This window comes from Hemicordylus capensis, chromosome 1 (genome assembly GCF_027244095.1).
Source record: "Hemicordylus capensis ecotype Gifberg chromosome 1, rHemCap1.1.pri, whole genome shotgun sequence".
Classification (NCBI taxonomy): Eukaryota; Metazoa; Chordata; class Lepidosauria; order Squamata; family Cordylidae; genus Hemicordylus; species Hemicordylus capensis.
In genome coordinates, this window is record NC_069657.1 from 14,550,434 (window position 1) to 14,573,304 (window position 22,871).

The 22,871-nt window shown below is 45.1% G+C and overlaps 1 protein-coding gene across 2 annotated transcripts in view; it reads right to left on the reverse strand.

Moving 5' to 3' along the window:
- Nucleotides 1–18,923, reverse strand: part of SGPP1 (sphingosine-1-phosphate phosphatase 1) — a 56,056-nt gene extending 37,133 nt beyond the window's left edge. Inside the window, exons 1-2 of one of the 2 annotated variants that reach the window (XM_053287443.1) lie at nt 18,875–18,923; nt 17,303–18,098 (exon numbers count right to left, since the gene is read on the reverse strand). In XM_053287443.1, coding sequence (XP_053143418.1) covers nt 17,303–18,031 — 729 coding nt within the window. In that variant the 5' untranslated portion in view covers nt 18,032–18,098; nt 18,875–18,923. Of the gene's footprint in view, nt 1–17,302 lie in introns of both variants that reach the window. The other variant, XR_008314265.1, reaches the window with a different exon arrangement.
- Between the last annotated feature and the right edge of the window lie 3,948 nt (nt 18,924–22,871).

Sequence of the window (22,871 nt, forward strand, 5' to 3'; positions counted from 1 at the left end):
CACACAATCTCTACAACGGGTACACACAGTCCTCAGGATTAAGTTAAGCTTCTGTGTTTGTCGGATGTTTTGCACCTAAACTCCACATACTCCAAGGAGAAAATCTACACAGCCTGACCCTATATTTCTCCCCCACCCCTTGGAAATAAGTCCTATTGTGTTCAGTGGGAATCACCTATGGCCAGTGCTACAGACTAGAATGGTAGCATCAAATCTCTGGACAGGGCAATTCCTCAGGTCTGTTCACATGACCATTTGGGGGTGGGTTGGAGGATTAGAGAGTTCCTATCCCAGTAGCAACACACAAGCAGGACCTCTGTTTGAATCAGCAAACCCAGGAAACACATCCGTAAGCCAGGAGCAGAGACCACTGCTGAAACTGGGAAAGGGTCAATCTTCTGAGGCCTCCATGCTTTCCCAGCATGCTTTGTGCTGCCAGTAGGCTAGAAAGCATCATCACATCAGCAGCTGTCCTCTGACTGGCCCCAAAGGAGCAGGAGGCAGACCCTTCCCTGCTGAAGCTGCTCCATTTACAGGATTATAGAGTGTGTTTTGCACAGTGGCACATCCATGGTCAGCACAGCAGCCCCTGTAGCCACAGCTCTCTATTGTTTCCAGGCCTACTAAGTCTTGGTAGCTGGGTAGGAAAGGTAAGTAAGTTCACATGACTAGAAAAGCAAAGCAGGAAAGCTCTCCTCTCCTGCTACCATGATTAGGAGCAGGATAGAGAAACTGTGTTACCCTGATTTGAGCAACCTAGGCTAGAGGGATTTTTGTTAAGTTCACACAATCATTAAGATGTGGGTAGCCCAGCTTGAGCCCTGGTTTTGATGACTGTGTGAATCACACCATTATGTCTGCCCTATGTTTTGTTTTTTCTGTAAAATGACTATTTATCAGTCAAACAAAATACTTATCAGGGTGGATTTGATTTAAATCAAACTGATTTAAATCACGATTTAAATCACTAGCAGGGTGGATAAAAATAAAAAAATCTGATTTAAATCAAAAAAATCCAATTTAATTTTAAAAAATCCAATTTTTTTGATTTAAATTGGATTTTTTTGATTTAAATCAGATTTTTTTGATTTAAATCAGATTTTTTTTATTTTTATCCACCCTGCTAGTGATTTAAATCGTGATTTAAATCAGTTTGATTTAAATCAAATCCACCCTGATACTTATGATTTTATACAACAGTACTATTTTGCCTAAGCCACCTAATGGCACAGCGGGGAAAAGACTTGATTAGCAAGCCAGAGGTTGCCGGTTCAAATCCCCGCTGGTATGTTTCCCAGACTATGGAAAACACCTATATCAGGCAGCAGCGATATAGGAAGATGCTGAAAGGCATCATCTCATACTGCGTGAGAGGAGGCAATGGTCAGCCCCTCCTGTATTCTACCAAAGACAAACACAGGGCTCTGTGGTCACCAGGAGTCAACACCGACGGCACACTTTACTTACTATTTGCCTGGCTGATCCCTAAACCTACAAAGATAAACTTACATTGCTTCACACTAGTTCAAAACAGTCTTTGCTGTTGTCTGCTGTCAAAGGTTGCAAACCAAGCAGGGAATGCTCAGAACATTTAAAAATGTGTAACAATTCCTCAAATTAAATTACACTGTATCTAAACAAGGAGAAAAAACATTCCGCTCTAACATGTCAGTATGCTGCGCTGCACAAGACTGGGAACAGCTTCCTTTCAAAGCCAGAGTATGAGGCTCTTCTCACAAGCAGCAGGAACTGGGCGAAGGGTGCCCAGCCCCATTCCTGCTGCTCGTGTGCAGCAACGGGAGCCGCGCAGCTCCCAGGGGCGGCTTGGCGGCAAGCCCACTTACGAAGCCCGCTGCTTAACCCGGGTTTCAGGCATGAGAGTACCCCAAAACTGGGTTAAAAGATTGTGTGTCGCCGCGGTGCAGGTCCGAAGCAAATCACAAGTAGCCTCCTGACTGGGAGGCTCCCCACAAGGAACCACGCACTCACACAGTGCTTTATGGCAGCTCCGGGGGCCGGGAGGCTCCCGAACCCCGCCAGCCCAACTGGCTGTATGACGGAGACAGTCACGGTCTGGGCGGCCGATCTGAACACCCAGGGAGGGCTGCCTGATAGTCTGCGGCCAGAGCGGGTCAAACCCACTCTCCTCGCAGACCCCGTTTTGGCTCTACACACAGATCATGTGTTGAGCCTTTATGTGTGCTACACAAAGCTGAAAAAGGGAGGTAGTCTCAAGACATATGGCATGGTTCCAGAGCCAAGTTTCATTTCCTTTTGTCTTCTAAGCTTTCTAAAGTATATGCTAGTTTCTCAAAAGCTACAGTTTGTAGGAAACGTACTCTGCACAAACAGAGATTCTATCAGATTCTGTTCCAAGTTTATTATGCTGTTCATATGTTTGTTTTAACTTATGTCAGGTAATTTTTGTAGTAGAATATGTCATTGCTGAAAGGAAGACATTAATAGTGGGCTTGAACTCGAAATTGATAAGCTAACATTTGGCTAAAGGTGTGTTATGCAAGTGCCTGCAGCATGCACTAAAGCAGTGTTTCTCAAACTTTTTGGAGTCAAGGACCGCTAAATTCTTCGTGCAGAGTTTCAAGGACCGCTACATTCTTCATGCGCAGTTTCCCGGACCAGCAGTTAGTAAAGGGGTTTCAAGTCTGTCTGTCTATCTATCTATCAGACTTCTATACTGCCCCAAACTTGCATCTCTGGGCAGTTTAGAATGAAAATAATAGAAGCATTAAAATAATTAAATTTGGAATCTTTTGCAAACATGGAATATTAGGGGTTCTTAACCTTGGGTCCCTCAGTTAAACTCCCATAACCCCCAACAACAATGGCATTTGGCCATTATGGCTGGGGATTATGGGAGTAGAAGTCCACCAACGTCTGGGTACCCAAGGTTGAGAACCCCTGAATCTAAAAGCCTGGGTGAACAAATTTGTCTCCAGTATGTCTGGAGTGGAGGTGCTTGTGATTATTCAATGGAGAGGGGATGTTGGGCCATTAGAAAAATTCAAAAGCTACATGGGGCCAATGAAAACAACATACAAGCAAGCCCCACTGATGCTTGCAACAGCGTTCCCTCTCAAGGCGCCTCGACCACAACAGGCAGCTGGGTTTCAATCAACCAACCTTTGGCTGCAAACAATGAGCATGCAAGAACCAGCAGCCCTTCAAGTGGCGCCCACTGCCATACTTTTTCCTCCATTTCCCCGCATCGCATACAGTTTGAAGCTGTAAAGATAGGGAATAAGATAGCTGTAGGAAGATCTCAGCAGCACGTGGAGGCAAGGCACAAGAAGGGTCCCACGCCTCCGTGATACTCTTCCTCTTCCGTGCCATGTGCAAAATTGAGGAAGTGAGTGCCTTGATTTCAGTTGGGGCGGGGTTGACTCCCAGTCAGGGACCGGCACTCAACCCTTCGGGGACCGGCAGCGGTCCAGGGACCGGTGGTTGAGAAACACTGCACTAAAGTAGCACAGTCACATACTTCAGATTTTATTTGTGGCACACTTGCCCAAAAAGGTTGCCCAACACTGGCCTAGAAATTAGCCTGTGTAAGGGATCTAGTGTTTGGGTCTGCAATAGTAATCTTTCTTTTCTCGTTGGGGCTTACTTTTCCCTCATTTCTTACAGAACATTATTGGAGTGCACTGTGGATCTCTTCATTTCATAATGCTACAGTAGGAAAGCAAACTATGACCATTAAAATAATGTATAATACTAAAATGGAAATGGCACATTTTATTCATTATCTACTGCAACAAAAATCATGCATGATAAATGTTCATATTTGCTTTGGGTCTTGTGTGGGCTGACATGTATAAAAACACCAGTTTTCTGGTCCTAAAAACATCTAGTTTTTTCCACTGAAAAATATGTGTCCTTAAAAAGATGAACCTTTCATACCGTCACTGATCTGAATTATATTTTAAACAAAATCATCTGTTCCTTTCACTCAACTCATGAGCTCACTGACTTTAAATGTAAAAGAGACTTAATTTCCTGTAATATGCTCTCCCAGTGGCCATTCGTTCCTCAGACTCCATCACGGCTTTTAGAAAGCTTTTAAAGACTTGGCTTTTTACCCAGGCTTTTGCATAATCGTTTTTACTGCGGCTTCTCTGTGTTTTTATCTGTTATCTGTTATCTTGTTTTATATGTTTTTAGCTTGATGTTTTTATTGCTTGATGTTTTTATTGCTTTTATTGTATGTTTTAATTTTTGTAAACCGCCTTGGGGTTTTCTTTTAACGAAAGGTGGTATATAAATGTAAAAATAAAAAAATAAAAAAAATAATGTGGTATAAGATGGGAGACTGGACTAAAAGATAACGCTTGGGGAGGAAAACTTCCACCCCTGAAAGATGATAGGGGGTGTGGGGGACTGCTGATCATTCAGAACTTTTAGTCTTTTGAAAAAGGCTATTGGTCTCTTTCTTCAAACCTTCACAAAGACGCTGAAAGAGTGGGGGAACTGCATATACTACCCAAAATATTATCTACCTCGGATGGTAGATGGACTGTTTCCAGATGTTATGAGATAAGGTTCGAGAGTTAAATACCCCTCACTACTTCTCCCCTAAACATCACAATTATCCTCAACCTGCACCAGGGGCAGACTTTGCTTTATATGGGTACTTGAGGCAACCATTTCAATCTTGAAAGCTTTACCCAGCAACTCTTGTGTGCCAGTGGTCACTAAACTCATCACTGCCGATGGATGTGATCCAGTCAGACCGAGCTCAGACCGCTGAAAGCCCCCAGTGCCAGACCTTACTTTCAGGAAACAGGAATCCAAACACACTAGAGGAAAGACATTGACACCTGGGCCACAACTGCCTCACAGCATCGAATGATCGCCAGAATGAAATGAAGGGACCTTTCTATAGCAGTATACATAGAGTATGTATTTGTTAATTATAATAACTTCTTAGAACTAAACTATTTTAATGCCCATATAGAATATGCCATAGAAGTACTGTACACCATCACCTATGTCAAACATATTCACACACCTTCCTAGAAAACACATCCTTTTCTGCATGTTTTTAAAACAGTTTCTCAGACAGGAAAACTAAAAATCCTGGACTCTCTTTTGAACTGTCTCGCCTCTACCCTACTGTTCTTCAGCACCAAATGAGCTCCAAGTCACAAAAAGTAGGTTAAAGTTCAGTTTGTGTTCACAACAGAGTGCTCTGCTAGCAAAAACACATGATTCCAGGTTGTTGGCCTGGATAGAAATGTCATCAGCCAGGTTAATGTGAATCAGCTGGAAGAAGAAAGGGGCAAAGGCTACAATCCTCACATAGTCAGGCTAAAGTCCCATTGAAGTCAGAGGGATGTAAGCAGCCTAACTGTATGGATTGCTGCAACCACAGACCACTGTTCTATCATAGCAGGACTTCTTGATAAGAAGTCACTGTCAATGTGTAATCCTTCCTAGCCACCACCTTCACTTCTATAATGGCTAGGATCAGGAAAGTGTTATCTGCCAAATCATATCCTTCAGTTTATCAACATGAACATACAGAAGTTCCCAGCATAACCACTTAAAGCAAACCTTGAGAGTTTCAAGTGAGAGAGAAAAAATGTGAAGTAGATTAATGACAGACTGTCTTACAAGATAGGGGGGAGTTCAGAAAAGAATTCACATCCAAAATCTCAAAATCTGTTGACCAAAATGCCTGAAGAGTTGTAACTTCCACTAGTTAAAAATATTCTGTGAAACACTAGTGATCCTTTAGCAAAATCCCAATGTTTTTGTACACTTTTAGACCACATCTAGTTGGGGGGGGGAGGTACAATGTAGCCACAGTGAAAAACATTAAATAATCCCTATTAAGTGGAAAAGGCTTAAGAATGTTTAACACAGCTGAGATATGGCCAATATTTTTAAAAGGTACAATCAGTTGCAAGGCACAATACAAAGGCTCTATCTATCAAAATAAAGACTGATGGACCTAGCAACAAGGAAAGCCAGTAGCTATTTACCACTGTAGAGACCAAGAACATTTCTAAACACATTGGAGTAATGCACAAACATTAGTGACACTGTGTAAATTTCTGACATATCACTATCTCTTTTTCTCTCTCCTTCACCTTTTCCCTCTGCAAGAGTGCAGACAATTATATAAACACCTTGTATATATTTCACAGTTGCAATAGAAAGAACTACAAATATCTCTGTAGTCATAAAACAAAATATTACAGAATATAAATTCTTTCTCCTTTTGTATTTTCAGTCATTTTTGGAAGATTACAAAGGGTTGTTTTTTGATCAGGAATAAGCCATGTAATTTATATACAAGACTGGGAGCCCCTTGAGGATTATTAACATTTAGAAAATATGTCATAAACTGATAGGAGTCTACAGGATAGAATGGGATACAAATCAAGTCAAATACTTTATTCTGCCCTTAAGATGAAACAGACCCACAGTGTTAACAGTTATTAATGATGTCAAAAAAGTGTTGTACTATACTGTTTAGGAACAGACTGGTTTCCTTTAGGCTTAAATTAAGATTTTGATTTCTTTAAAAACATCCCTGCTGGATCAGGGCCAAGGCCATCCAGTCCAGCATCCTGTTTCAAACAGTGGCCCACCAGATGCCCCCGAAAAGACCACAGGCAAGAGGTGAGGGCATGCCCTCTCTCTTGCTGTTGCTCCCCTGCAACTAGTATTAAGAGGCATCGTGCCTCTGAGGCTGGAGGTGGCCTATAGTCACAAGACTAGTAGCCACTGATAGACCTGCCCTCCATAAATTTGTCTAAACCCCTTTTAAAGCCATCCAAGATAAATAGCAAAAATATATCTTTAAGAAGTTTCTTCTAACTTGGCAATCATCCCAATAACTAACAACTGTTAGCTACATACCTGCTTTTCACAATTAGTAAATGGAAATACATTTTAGAGGTAATCCTTATGTTACTCGTCTACACAGGTTCACATTTACACACGCAAGTATATGTATTCTGCAGTGACAGAATTGAAACATTTTAAATGTGTTTATTTTATGTTTTAATTTTGTACACTGCCTAGAGATTTTTATACTAGGCGGTATATTCAATCAATCAATCAATCAATCGGTGAAGTGTAGTCCCCACCCGCCATACATACATGGGAAACAGCTAGTGAAAAACTTGCTTCAAAGACCCATCAGAAAGAGAGCTGACTTTTCCCCCCAACAGTTGAAATCTTATCAGTATTACTTATTTTTACTCAGCTATGTTTGAAATCAACATCAAAACTTATGGAAAGCAAAACACTTAAGAAGCTGTTGCCTAGCAGCGTACACAAAGGTCTTGATTATGAGAGCTGAAGGGGGAATGGGGTGGGGGGGATCTAAGCATAAACTGCTTCATTAGGCCAGTGATTGGAATGGGGTTTACACACACACACACACAGAGCAACCCTTTTACAAGAGTTTGCATATTGCCAATTAATCATCTTGTTTAAAAAAACCTCTTTTTTGTTTTTATTACATCCTCCTGCAATCCATGGTTTACATCCTGAATAGATGTATTGGGGAAAAGCTTCCCTGAAGAGCCCTTCTTACTGGACTGAACCAATGCCAACAGCCTTTATAACTGAATAATTGTTCCAGGAGTATTCATAAGGAAACAATTAGTCTCAAACGCTTATGACCCAGGGTCAGGCTTCATTTTTTTTCCATGTGGAAGAATTACATTCAAGTGCTTTAAACCTTACTTTTTGCAATTGTTCATATTGCAAACATGAGTTTAGTTGGCATTTAACATACAGGAAACACACAACATGGAATGGGAGCAAAAAGACCAATCCAACCAACTGGATGTCCACAAATGGCTGGGAATAAACTCAGGATCAGTGTTATGGCACGGTCAATCATTGCATGGTTAAACAAACTACCAACTTTTTTAGCTCTATCTAATTCAGCTGTATCTAATCCACTGAAGAATGGGAGAAATTCATGTTTTATACATACCTTGGTAGCACATTTATTAATCATGACTTGGCTTTCCTTGGATATGTCTAAAGCTATCCACAGGTTTTACTAAACTGCCTCACACAGGAACTAAAATTAGGTTCAGCATTACCAAAGAAGTTGAAGAACTAGTGCTACAACAACTAGCCATTTGATTAAAATGCTGATGTCAGCAATAGAATCATAAACTACCCACATTCACCAATATTCCTTATTCCATTCAAAGGTTCATCAGCAATAGGAACATAGGAAGCTGCCTTATACCATTGGTCCATCTAACTCAGTATTGTACACTGACTGTCAGCAGCTTTCCAAGGTTTCAGGCAGGAGTCTTTCCCAGCCATACCTGTAGTTCAGTAGCTGCCAGTGAAGGCACTGGTGGAAGGGCAACGAGAGGCACCTTTAAGAGTAAAAGAATTGGTGCTTTCCTCTGCTCTTGCCGCACCTGAACGCTGCTCAGAGCAGCGATCAGGTGCAGCGAGAGCAGAGGCAAGCACCAATTCTTTTACTCTTAAAGGTGCCCTGCGCCACCCTTCCACCAACACCCTCACTGGCCACTACTGCTGTAGATGCCAGGGATTGTGACAAATACAACAACTCTGATCTTCTAGGGAAACCAGGAAAGCAAAACCACCCCAGCCATTTAGCAACCAGCCTCCCCACCAGAGGCTGCTGACAAGTCATAATGTTAACTCCTATTAATTAACATAAAAGAGTAAGAACATAAGAACAGCCCTGCTGGATCAGGCCCAAGGCCCATCTAGTCCAACAACTGGTTTCGCACAGTGGCCCACCAGATGCTGCTAGAAACCTACAAGCAGGAGTTGAGGGCATGCCCTCCCTACTGCTGTTACTCCCTTGCAACTGTTATTCAGAGGCATCCTGCCTCTGAGGCTGGAGGTGGCAGCTGTTGATAGACATCTCATCCATGAAGTTATCCAAATCCCTCTTAAAGCCATCCATGTTGTTGGCTGTCACCACATCTCGGGGCAGAGAATTCCACAAGTCGATTATGTGTTGTGTGAAAAAGTACTTCCATTTGTTGGTCCTAAATTTCCTAACAATCGATTTCATGGGATGACCCCTGGTTCTAGTGTTATGTGAGAGGGAGAAGAATTTCTCTCTATCCACTTTCTCCACACCATGCATGATTTAATAGACCTTTATCATGTCTCCCCGCAGTTGTCTTTTTTTCTAAACTAAATAGCCCCAGGTGTTGTAGCCTTGCCTCATAAGAAAGGTGCTCTAGGCCCCTGATCATCTTTGTTGCCCTCTCCTGCACCTTTTCCAGTTCTACAATATCCTTCTTTAGATGTGATAACCAGAATTGTATGCAGTACTCCAAGTGTGGCCGCACCATAGTTTTGTATAAGGGCATTATAATATTAGCAGTTTTGTTTTCAATCCCCTTCCTAATTATCCTTAGCATGGAATTGGCCTTTTTCGCAGCTGCCGCACACTGAGTTAACACTATCGACATGCTGTCCACCACGACCCCAAGATTACTTTCCTGGTCAATCACCGACAGCTCAGTTCCCATCAGCGTATATGTGATATTGGGAGGTTTTGTCCCAATGTGCATCACTTTACACTTGCCAACACTGAACTGCATTTGCCCTTTTGTCACCCACTCCCCCAGTCTGGAGAGATCCTTTTGGAGATCCTCATAATCTGCTTTGGATTTTACTACCCGAAAGAGTTTGGTGTCATCTGCAAATCTGGCCACTTTGCTGCTTACCCCAACTTCTAGATCATTTACGAATAAATTAAAAAGCACCGGTCCCAGTACGGATCCCTGGGGGACCCCACTTCTTACTTCCCTCCATTGTGAAAACTCTCCATTTATACCTAACCTCTGTTTCCTGTCCTTCAACCAGCTAGCAATCCACACATGTACTTGTCCCCTTATCTCATGACTGCTAGGTTTTCTCAAGAGTCTTTGATGAGGATACTATGTCAACCAGATCACCTTTATCCACACACCTGTTGACACTCTCAAAGAACTCCAAAAGGTTTGTGAGGCAAGATTTACCTTTGCAGAAGCCATGCTGGTTCTCCTGCAACAGGGCCTGTTCTTCTCTGTGCTTAACAATTTCATCTTTGAGAATGCTTTTCCATCAATTTGCCTGGAACAGACGTTAAGCTAACTGGCCTGTAATTCCCCAGATGGCCCCTGGATCCCTTTTTGAAAATCGGTGTTACATTTGCTATTTCCATTCCCTCCGGTACAGAGCCTGATTGTAGGGATAAGTTCTATATTTTTGCAAGGAGGTCAGCAATTTCACATTTGAGTTCTTTAAAGATCCTTGGATGGATGCCATCTAGCCCTGGCAATCTGCAAGTTTTTAATTTTTTCAGAGTGTTTAGAACATCATCTCTTGTCACTTCTATCTGACTCAGTTCTTTAGCCTCCGTCCCCAAAAAAGTCTGGTTCAGGAACACATATATGCTCAGTATCCTCTGCCATGAAGATGGACTCAAAGAACTCATTGAGCTTCTCTGCAACCTCCATATCCTCCTTAATAATCCCTTTTACTCCCTCATTGTCTAATGGTCTAACCACCTCTGCGGCAGGTTTCCTGCTTCTGATGTATTTAAATACATTTTTGTTATTCCCCTTGATGCTTTTAGCTAAATGTTCCTCAAACTCTCTTTTCACCTCCCTTATTGTCTCCCTTATTGTCACCAGAAAGGAACACAAACTCTGGCAAAAGAAATGTGTGTTCCTTTCTGTTCTCTTCATTTGGACAGGCCTTCCAATTGCGGAAGGAAGTCTTCTTCTCCTTTATGGCTTCCTTTACTTTACCTGTTAGCTATGCTGGCATCCTCCTGGACTTAGTGGTAACTTTCCTCCTTTTGAGGTACATTCTAACTGGGCTTCTAGTATTGTGGTTTTGAGTAAACTCCATACATTCTGGAGCGAAGTAACTCTCCCAATTTTCCCTTTCAGTTTTCTTTTCACCATTCTCCTCATTTTGGAGAAGTTCCCCCTTCTGAAATTCAAAGTATCTGTTTTAGACTTCTTTGGTGATTCTCTTCCTGCATGTATGCTGAATTTAATTGCACTATGGTCACTGTTCCCTAAAGGGTCCATGACACTGACATCACGCACCAGGTCCTGGGTGCCACTCAGGATTAAGTCCATGGTCACCGTCTCTCTAGTTGGTTCCATGACCAACTGTTCTAGGGCACAGTCATTCAGCGTATCTAGAAATCTGACCTCTTTGTCATTACCTGACTCTGAGTTTACCCAGTCTATTTGTGGGTAATTGAAGTCACCCATTATTACTGCCATGCCTTTCCTTGACACCTCCCTGATTTCCTTCTGCAGCTCCCAGTCACTCTCAGCATTTTGATCTGGTGGGCAATAGCATGTCCCCAGTAGCATATTTCCTTTCAGGCCTTGTATTGTCACCCACAGAGTTTCTGTGGAGAACTCTGGTCCTCTTAGGTTTTCTAGTTTGTTGGATTCTATGCCTTCTTTAACATACAGTGCTGTGCTACTCCACCTCCAAGGCGCCCCTCCCTGTCCTTTCTATAGAGTTTATAACCAGGGATAACAGTGTCCCACTGGTTCGCACTGTTCCACCATGTTTCTGTTATACCCACTGTAACTATTCCTTTGTTAGTAACCAAGCACTCCAGCTCACCCATCTTGGCTCGGAGGCTTCTAGAATTGGCATATGAACACCTATACACTGAATCTCTCTTACCTGGTATATGCTATCTTTCTTTTGACTCTTTGATCTCTTTGACCAGCTAGCACAGCCTTCTGTCTGCTCTTTATGTGGTTCTGCTCTGTCCCTTTCTGTTTTATCTGAATCTTTTTCACCCTTGCACTTTAAAGGATGGCATTTGCCTAACCAGATACTGTCCAGCTCCTGTCAGCTATTGCCCAGGCGTCATTTTAAAAGCTGCTCTGCAACCTTTTTGATTTTAAGCACCAGCAGTCTGGTTCTATCTTGGTTCAAGTGCAGCCCGTCCCTTTTGTACAGGCTTTACTTGCCCCAAAATGTATCTCAAATCTAAACCCCTCCTCCTGGCACCAATGTCTCATGCACACATTGAGACCCCTCAGCTCAAAGTAATACATGTATGCTTTATTGTCAGTGGTTCCAAGAGCTTATTCGGTTGAACAACAACTAATAAATGTATAAAATAAACTGATCAAGCTATACATGCAGCAACTAGGACTTCCCTCTTGCATTTTTCCATTGAAGGTAATCTACATGTACCATGAGCTCTGTAGCACCGCCTAACACTATCAAGATGTTTCACATTCACTTTGTTGCTTACACAGCTTGAAATCTTGCAGTCCCCACCCATATACAAGATACAGCAATTGTGTGCATAGGCATCCATTTATCATATAATCTCAAACCAATATCTCATGCTTTCTATCAGGGAGACCTCCCAAAGAGAATTTTCTCTGCAAGAGAAGACAAAAATAAAAAGGGAAACTAAACAGCTAGTCCAATTTAAGGGAGCATGTCCTTGCAGAACTGAACATTGTAGAACTAGAAAAGGTGCAGAAGAGGGCAGCCAAGATGATCTGGGAACTGGAATACCTTCCTTATGAGTCAAGGATACAGCCAGGGGCGTAGCAAGGTTGGAGTGGGCCCAGAGACAAGATTTTAAAATGCCACCCCCCCAAAGTCCAGGGCCTCCGCACACCCCAGGCCCCCAAGGATTTAAGTCTGATATTCCAAAATAAGTATGCTGCCTGCAAATACATTTCACTGAATACACACACACACACGTCACAATATATAGTGATATACATTGAGTACTATACATTTGTATTGCTTTTAATGCCTAGAACACACCAGAAAGATGAATTATTAAAATGGCCCCCTCGCTGCAGATTAGCAAAGGAGACTTTCAACCATGCAGGGTGAAACTATGTTTGTTTTCTCAGAATTCTGAACAAATTCAGTAAAGTTTGATTCCAGGAGGTTTTTCACAGGAGGCTTTTAAAGCCCTTTAAGACACATCTCCTCTGGAATGGAGGTGCTGCATTCACATGTTGGCCAGATTTACCCTGAAGTCCCTGCAAGTTATTGGGGAGCAGTTCACACACAAGAAAAATAAAATAAAAGCACCACACATGCTTCACAGTTCTCACTCAGACCTTCTGGGTTGCAAAACAACTTGAACATAAGTGCATTTATAAATGAATGAATGAATAAATAAAATTAATAAAATACTGTTCCAGAAGTTTTTGCAATTTTCTGCCATGAAACAAGCCACTTATAGGACTTTTTAGATAGTTTTTTTTAAGTCAGCAAATTTTCCAAGCTGTTTCAAAATAAATATTCAGAGACTTCTCGGTCCCTCCCCCCCCCCATCCAAGCCCTATGGCAAGCAGATCCCTATATATGGGGGGGGGGGGCGGGAAAGGTAACCACAAAAAGGAGTTCACACTCTACCTGGCAAATGCTGGTCTGGGTTAAGCAGGGCAGCAAGGGGTCTTCTGCTGCAGAGAACACTCTGGCAGACTCCTCCTTCCTGGCTTGCTTGGGCCCTACTCGAGTTCAGGCTTCACTGCGGCCTACACGGAGGCCTCCGTGGAAGCCCCGCCCACCCGCCGATCAGCTGAGAGGCGGGAGAAAAGGAGCTCTTTGCAGCTTGCCTGCTGCTTCGATTGAGGGCCAGCAGAACAAGCAGGAGAGACGGTGGAGAGGGCAAGTGGCTGAGAGGCTATGGGGCTGGGCAGGGGGCAATGGGGAGTCACATGAGGTGCCTCTGGGGTGCCCCTCCAGGCAGTGGGGCCCCCAGACAACTGTCTCCCCTTGCCCTATCATTGTTACGCGCCTGGAAACAGCATCTGGGGCTTTTTAGTTTGGAAGAGAGGCTACTATGAGGAGACATAATAGAGGTGTATACAATTATGCATGCAGTAGAGAGAGTGGACAGAAAAAAGATTTTCTGCTCCTCTCACAACATTAGAACCAGGGGTCATCCCATGAAAGTGAAGGCTGGGAAATTTAGGACCAACAAAAGGAAGTACTTTTTCCACACCGCACATAATTAATCTGTGGAATTCTCTGCTATGGGATGTGGTGGTGGCCAGCAGCTTAGATGGCTTTAAAAGGGAGGACAGGTCTATCAATAGATACTAGTCTGGTGGCTATAGGCCACCTCCAGCCTCAAAGGCAAGATGCCTCTAAATACCAGGTGCAGGAGAACAACAGCAAGAGAGAGGGCATGCCCTAACCTCTTGCCTGTGGGCTTCTCAGAGGCATCTGGTGAGCCACAGTGTGAAACAGGATGCTGGACTAAATGGGCCTTCTTGGGCCTGATCCAGCAGGGCTGTTCTTATGTCCTGGAATCTTTATCAATTTTAACTGAACATTTTGCCTAAATTTAAAACTTAATAAATTAGATTTCTACACAATTTCTTCTATCATGATTTCTGCAACCCATAATTATATTCTGAATATATTTTATGTCCTCCTGCTTTAATACAAACAAAATAATGTTACTACATCTAAGCAGGAAAAACCAGGTACCCCAAAGGTGAATGGTTGCCTGGGCTGCACAGGTAGAGAGGAGACAGCAGTGTTTTGTTTTTACAGTGACATATGAAGGAGACATGATGGGCTATGAACTTCTGCCAAAAATAGCCTTCACAGAACAATTCTTCACAAATTGTTTTCATTGCACTCAGTTGTCAATCTCTGCAGTAATTTTCCTGTCTGTTTTCTTAGATAACATGATGTGGCTGCTAAAAGATAAAAGTATTTCAAAACACACACACACACCATGGTGTGTATGTGTGGGGTGGGTGGGTGCGTGCATGTGCTTTGGTTATTTTCTGGTTATTTTCTGGGTACCAGAAGACACGGGCTAGAAATCCCTGGACAAATGTACTAATATGGGTTAAGCAGTTAAGGAAAATGGTAATAACTACGCAGAAGAACTCTGTCCATATTCTAGAACCAGGAACACGGGGCCCAAATGATTTGATTGGTCATGGAGTTACAACAGAATAATTGCTACATTTTCTGTTTTCTGAAACAGGGAAGAGCCATTATTCTTTGTTCCAACAACCTAGCATACATCCTGAAGTCTAGCACTGTCTAGCACCTTGTGAAGCTAATCTAATTAAGTCTGCATAACTCCTCCCACGCTCCATCATAAAGCTGTAAACTTTAGGGCTCCTATGATATGCTCAACTCCAACCATTTTTGCTTTGCAAAAATGTAAAAATTCAGCCCGATTAAGAGTTCTGACAAGCTCAAAAGCTTGCTTAAGACTTCATATTGTTTTGGTTGGTCCTAGTAAAGGAATTACTGGATGAGGCTTTGGGATTTTTCTAGTAGGCCAGCACAGCTACCTTTTTTCTTCTTCTTAATGAGCACTCAATAGCAACAAGAAAACAACAGAACTCCTATCCAAGATCTTCTTCAGTCAATACATCCCTGCCTTGGTAACCTTTAGCAGATGGCTCCCAAAGATATGCAATTGCTTATAGGGCCACAGTACAGAAGAGAACATTAAAATGAAGCAAGCATCTTGCAGTGAATTCTGAAGGACACATAAAATAAAAAGCCCCAGTCTTTTTATTTGGAGTTGAAGACACAGACTTATATGTGTGCAACTGATGGAAATCCACATCTGAACCTGGGTGCAGAGCATTCATATCTGCATCATGATGTTCATCCATTGGATGGATGCATCTTTTCATGTGGACAGGGATATACATCCTTCCATCCAGATCAATTAGTTTTTGCATATCTGTGGCTAGATGTGTGCACCTGGAGCTGAATACAAGCTTACAAACTCACTTAACTGGCACTCCACATGGAGAGGAGAGCTGGTCTAGTGGTAGCAAGCATGACTTGTCCCCTTAGCTAAGCAGGGTCCACCCTGGTTGCATATGAATGGGGTACTAAAAGTGTGAGCACTGTCAGATATTTCCCTTAGGGGATGGAGCCAAGCTGGGAAGAGCAGAAGATTTCAAGTTCCCTCCATGGCTTCTCCAAGATAGGGCTGAGAATCCTGCCTGCAACCTTGGAGAACTCACTGCCAGTCTGAGAAGACAATATTGAGCTAGACAGACCAATGGTCTGACTCAGTATATGGCAGCTTCCTATGTTCACATTAAAGTCTTCATAAGTGGATTAAGAGCAGGACTCCTTTCAACTATATCCTAGGCACTGATCAGAGTTCAGTATGAAATTTATTCCCAAGTAGTTGTTGATAGGACCACACCTTGGTGTACTCCTACAGTTGCAAATTTCTACATGTCAAGGTAGCAAAGAGGTTCTAAAGTGTTAGAGGAAGTAGGAAAAAATCTTCAAATATTTCACTGCTCCACCCAAGTTTGTAAATTGCTACAGCTTCTAATTCATCTGTTATGGAGAATACTAGTATTTTTAAGCTCGTTAAAATAACGGGCACTAGACCACCCGCCGGCTCGGTTTCCTCGCTGAGGCCACAGCCGCTGGCTCCCCTTCCCCGCTTCGGCCGCCGGCTCGCCTCTGGCGCCGCTGTGGCCGCCAGCTCGCCTGCGCTGCCGCCGCGGCCGCTGGCTCGCCTCCGCTGTGGCCGCCGGGTCGCCTGCGCCGCCGCTGCGGCCGCCGGCTCGCCTGCGCCGACTTCCCCTCCTGGCCCCCTCCCGGTTCCATGTTGGCATTTGAGCTCCATACGGCCGCTTCAGCGGCAGGGCTGGCCCCGCCGCTGCCGCCTCCACCCTCCCCGGTCCCTGCTTCTCCTCCTTTCGCGCGGAGAGGCAACATGGCCACCTGGTGCCTGCAGCTGTATCTTTCTCGGACGTTCTGGGCATGCGCTCCACGCATGCCCAGAACAGCCAAGAAAGACACAGGCAGACACGGGATTACACCTAAGCCTTTTATTATAGAGGATGTAGATCTACCAACTAAGAGAATAGATAGAAATTGACTTCAAATGTCTAGCTTCCCCCCCTCCCCAAGTCCTTTTATGGCCTACACATGACTTGACTTTCAGTCTAACTTTCATGCCAGCAGATGAGATGCCAAAAGATGCAATACTAAAAATTTCCAAATGAAACACCATCGGTTATGAATTAGCTAAGCCTTCTTGAGGCATACTTTAGGAAACATTTATAACTTAACAGGGCTCATTGTACTCGTAGAGGGCAGGGAGCAGCTTTTGAATCCTGGGATGACTATATATAGACCAACCCTCTTAGTCGCCTAATTGTTTACCTGATAAAGGATCTGTTCCGTTTTGCATGTGTTTTAAAGAAGCAGTACTAGTTCACTTTTTCACCAGACTATGTCATCAATGATACAGCAGACCTGAGTAAATACGTTAATTTGAAAGACCTAAGCCCCTTACCTGCCACCGTCCATAGCTAAACAGAAATAGAGTCGCCGGAATAGCAGTGCCCGACATGGCATGGGTGGAAGGCATGCTGTACTCGGAGTTGTAGAAAACCTCCAGCTTCACCACCGGCGGGGAAGCAGGCCGAGGCCAACGGATAACATCCTTGGTACACTGGCCCAGGTACATGACCCAAACCCAAACGATGATGAGCCTCCTGCCCAGCCAAGCGTCCACATTCCAGATGCAGAAGGGGAAGAAGAGAATATAGAAGAGTTCATTGCCCAGCTCTGTGCCCAGGCTGAACAGGTAATAGAGGGAATGACTGCGAATTGAGAACTCCTGGCATACAGACTCTCCAGTCAGAGAGTTGCGCCGAGGACGTCTGCTTGTACCCCAGTCCTGCTGGTTTCCTGCATCCTGGGGCAGCTGCTGAGATTCGACCCCACAGGTATCCCCAGAAACCACGCCGTTCTTGAAGCCATTCGAGTCCCTCGCTTCCCCCTTCTCCTTCACCCTTGAGGGATCTTGGAACCGGTGCTGCACACCACTGTCGTCGCCACCGGCCTGGAAAGCGGGGCAACTCCCGTTGGCCAAAGGGGCTTCGAGTTCTTCTGACCCTTCGGCCCGAGCTTCAGCCGACGACCCCCAGCCTGGGGGCACTTCCACACCACACAGCCGTTGGAAAGTGGCCACTTTCTCGGGATCCTGCAGATAACTGACCAGGTCACGCAGCTGAGACATGCTGAAGGGCTTGGAGCAGGAGGCAGCCCAGGGCGAGCAAGTCTGGACTCTCGGGGATAGTGCCGGGCTGTGGGAGGAGAGAGGTGGAAGGGGGGTGTTCTTTGCAGGGCAAAATTAACAAGGGCCTGCCCTGAGCAAGAGGACTTTGGGCGGGAGGGGGGGCCTTTCACTTCAGCAGATGGCAGTGTGCCCCCAAAGGGTCTGAGGGGCTCGGGGCTCCCTCCCCCCGGGGTCTGGGGCCACCCAAGGGGGGCAGAAGCGGGGCAGGGGTTGAGGGGGGTGCTTTTAAAGGACTCTCTGCCTGGGAAGTGGAGGCAGGGCAGCAAGGGGGGGGCGAGCAGGGTGCGTGGGGTGAGGGAAGCGACAGGGCAGAGAGGTGGGGCAGGAGCGCGGGAGGCTTCTAGACTGGGGAGGGGGGTTGGCTCAGGCGCTGGGGAGGGGGGAGGAGGAGGAGAGGGGCGGCTCTGCTCGGGCTTGGGGGGCAGAAGAGGCGGCGGCGGCGGCGAGATCGCGATCCTCCTGACGAGAAAGGAGGAAGGCAGGCGAAGGAGAGGAGGGGGAAGGCGACGGAGGGAGGGGAGGGGAGGGGAGGCGGGCGATTCTGTCAGCCGGTCGGCCGGTCCGCCCGTCATGCCGCCGCCGAGCGTCACCAGCCAGCCAGTCCCACAGAAAAGCGCGCGCTCGCTCTGACTCCCGCTAGGCTGTCAGCCCTTTGGCGCGCCCAAGCGCGCGGCCCGGAGACCTGACGTCCGCGATGCCTGCCTCCCTGGTCTGGGCTCAGCCGAGGCGCGCCTCCGAGTCCGCGCACGCAGCCCCGAAACGGCTACGGGCTCGCCAACTTACCACTCGGCAAAGGCCAGAGATCGCTGCTGGGGAGGGGGAGGCGCGCCCTCTGTGCTGGGTGGCGCAGGCGCAGAACTGTTTCTTTCCGCGGGAGCTGGCTGGCTTGCTCTCCTTGGCGAGAGCGGGGGAAGCACCGAGAGAAGCGCCTTGGGGCAGAGACCTAGAAGCTGGTGGTCTTCTCATCCTTTTGTAAAGCGCCGTAGATACATGGATGATAAATGGATGGTACAGATACGTACCAGGATCTTCTGTTTTATTTTGCTTTGTAAACTGCTTGGATGGGGGGGGGGGTTGCGTTAAAAAGCGATATATACATTATTTTTATTATTAATAATAATACTATAAATAATGTTAGAACTTTTTAATTTATTATTATTCGTTGTTCGTTTGATTCTTTTTTCTGCAATTATTGCAATTGACAGTGTTACAATTAACACCCGATAATAGAGTGTTATCAGCTTGTTGCTCTTAGACTGCAGTCCTAATGCATGCTTATGTAGGAATGACCCCATTGAGCAGAGTGGGATTTACGTCCGAGTAGCATGTGTAGGGCTTGCACTGGACATTATCTCTGCATCCCTATGGAATGGATAAAGGTTGGAGGCTGCTTTAGAAGCAAACCGTGGCTGGGAAGTGCGGTATAAATATTATGAAGACGTTTTCGGGCAGAGGTTTTCAAACTTGGGTCCACAAATGTTGGACTACAACTCCCATTATCCCCAGGCACAATGGTTGAAGAAGATGATGGGAGTTGTCATTCTATCTACAACACCTGGGGACCCAAGTTTGAGGATCCCTGTTTTAGGGTGAGAGCCTTGTTCTCATTGTCTCCAGGGAAAGAGGGAAATCTCAGTGGCCAAAATAGAGAGTGGTGAGCCTGTTTGGTTTAAAAGGCACAAGACAAAGCCATGCGCTCTCCTTCACTGTCAGGTGCCTGTCTCAGCGTCAGCCAAACTAAGGCTCTCCAGCGGTTGTTGGACTACAACTCCTATCATCCCCAGCTGCAATTTATTGAGGCTGGGGAGTGATGGGAGTTGTAGTCTGACAACAGCTGGGGAAGCTCAGGTTGGCTACCCTAGAGTCTAGGCCCCACCCTCTGATCTGTCAGGATCAGCCCCTTTGTTTGCAGGCCCCATCCCCTGCATCTCAGGGTCTGGGTTTGGAACCGTAACAAAGCTTACTCCCAAATAAGCTGTGCATAACCGGACTGATGGAACACAGGAAGCTGCCTTACCCCATCCCCTAAGAGGAATCTCTTACAGAGCTCACATGTGGTCTCCCATCCAGATGCAAACCAAAGCAAGCCCTGCTTAGCAGAGGGGGCAATTCATGCTCACTACCTCAAGACCGGCTTCTCCTCCCTTCAGTATTTTCAGAAGAGCCTGAAAAGCCGGGAGAGGGAAATATAGGAGGGTTTTTAAGAAGATCAAAGTTGAAAAAAGAGTTTCTTCCCTTGGTTGCACAATCTGAGACTCTGCCCCCGTCCAGTATAAAGATTGGAGGGGGGCCTCTTGAGGGGAAATCTAAGGAAAGGGCAGGAGTGGTGGAGGAAAGGACGGGAAGTGGAGAAAAGGTGAAGCAAGGCCCTGGAAGAAGGGTAAAACTAAGTGGTTTCTGTTGGAGATTCCAATCTGCTTGATTACAAGTGTGGTCATTACAGGCAACATTGCTGACTCCCTGGCAGGGCTTTTATTTATTTGTTTGTTTATTCAATTTCTGTACCGCCCTTTCAGAAATGGCTCAGGGTGGTTTACACAGAGAAATAATAAATGAATAAGATGGTCATGGATCCCTGTCCCCAAAGGGCTCACAGTCCCCAGTTACTCTCCCCCTGCTAAATAAAGAGAATCACCATGTTAAAAGGTGTCTCTTTGCCAAGTTAGCAGGGGTTTTGTCAGGGGGTTTTCAGGATTACGGAGCACCTTCTGTTCCTTGCCTCTGGAGAGAAGAGTCTGGAACCTATCACCACTGGACTTTGACTATCACCCTGGACTTTGGGGCCGAAGTTCAGGGCCTTCCCACCCCCAGGGGCTCCCAAATCCTCTTTAGTCTGACCTGGATGGTGTGGTTCCCCCTGGGTGGCCCGAGTGTGATTTTGACCTGTGCCTGGTGCTTTAGAGACAGAGTGGGGAAAGAAATATATGAGTTGAGAATAAGTTAGGTTGTGTGTTGAAATGTTTCTGCTAATGCATATTTGCAAATATATATCTGTTTTATATTCTTACATTCTTGAGTTCAGTTGCTGTTTGTGCCCTCAAGAACCATGTGTGTCACGGTGGGTGTGTGTGTAGGGAGATGATGGAGAGGAGAGCTGGTCTTGTGGTAGCAAGCATGACTTGTCCCCTTAGCTAAGCAGGGTCTACCCTGTTTGTATATGAATGGGAGACTTGATATGTGAGCACTGGAAGATATTCTCCTCAGGGGATGGAGCCGCTCTGGGAAGAGCAGAAGGTTTCAAGTTCCTTCCCTGGCTTCTCCAAGATAGGGCTGAGAGAGATTCCTGCCTGCAACCTTGGAGAAGCCGCTGCCAGTCTTTGAAGACAATACTGAGCTAGATAGACCAATGGTCTGACTCAGTATATGGCAGCTTCCTATGTTCCTATGTTGATGCTAAACTTGTGGGGGTTGGTGGGCTCCAAAGGCCTTAAGGTCCAGTCTCCAAAGTTACCGAGGTGCAACTCTGCCTATCACTCATTAGGGGGCAAAATCCCCCTCCCAGAATGTACTTTGCAATGCTGCTTGTAGGTAGCAGGACTTGTAAGGGTATGTGGGCGGGGAATGGTGCCACCAGATATCCGGAGGAATGTTGCTGACATGGTGAAAGGCAAAAGGAAGGTGGAAAAGGTAGTCTGATTTTGGTCTTCCTACCCCCAAACCCCTCTTCAAATTTAGGCAAAAGTTCTCCTCAAAGAACTTTCAGAACTAAATACAATTTATTATTATTCCAGCTTAGTATATCGCCTTTCAACTGATAATTCTAAAGCGGTTTACAGATGTAGTGAAAGCAATTCAACAGCATTAGGAAGCTGCCATATACTGAGCCAGACCATTGGTCTATCTAGCTCAGTATTATCTTCACAGACTATGCATTAATATTGCAGTGTACAAAACAGTCATATCAAAATAACATGGGAACAGAAGATCTCTCTGGATGGGGGACCCACATATGCCACCCATGGGGATGGGGCTGTAGCTCAGTGGTAAAGGTAAAGTGTGCCGTCAAGTCAATTTTGACTCCTGGCACCCAGTGGTAGGGCATCTGTTACGCACGCAGAAGGCCCCAGGTTCAATCCCCTGCCTGAAACGTTGCAGAAGCCATCTTTCTCTTGGCCACCTGGGAAACTTACACAATTAGAACCTGAAGCTAAAACGCCTCATTCATTGTAGCTGGTTTATTTACAAGCGTACTTTATTGCTCTTTAAGTTAGAAACGCCTCATTGTAGTTCAATTGATTAGTACATTTTTATTGCTCTAATCACACCATTCTCTTCCTGTATCCCCCTTAATTTTAATAAATTCTTCTTTTAATTTGGAAACTATATCCTTGTCTCAAATCTAATCATTTCTTTAGTCAAAATGTTTGCACAAATTAAAGCTGGTGGAGCTGACCCCGTTAACAGCTAATTTCCCCCACACACCCAAACATTGGGGGTGCCAACCAATCACCCCTGGGTCAGTTTCATCAACCCTCTCTTTTTCACTAGGACATTTGTTCCCCAAACATAACCTTTTCAGGTCACAACTGTATTCTCTTAAGCCCTATCACAGATGGAGTAGTTCTCTGCCCCTAAATTTCACCTTTTCCTATCTAGCCCTGGAATGCCAATTTGCAAATCTAGGTTTTGTTCGGAGTTGAGCCTTAAGGTACCATTTTTTAAAAGCTTTCTCTGTAGACACAAGGACGTAAGCCAGAGGTTCTCAAACCTGAGTCCTCAGATGTTGTTGGACTACAACTCCCATCATTCCCAGCCTTCCGTTATTGTGGCTGGGGATGAT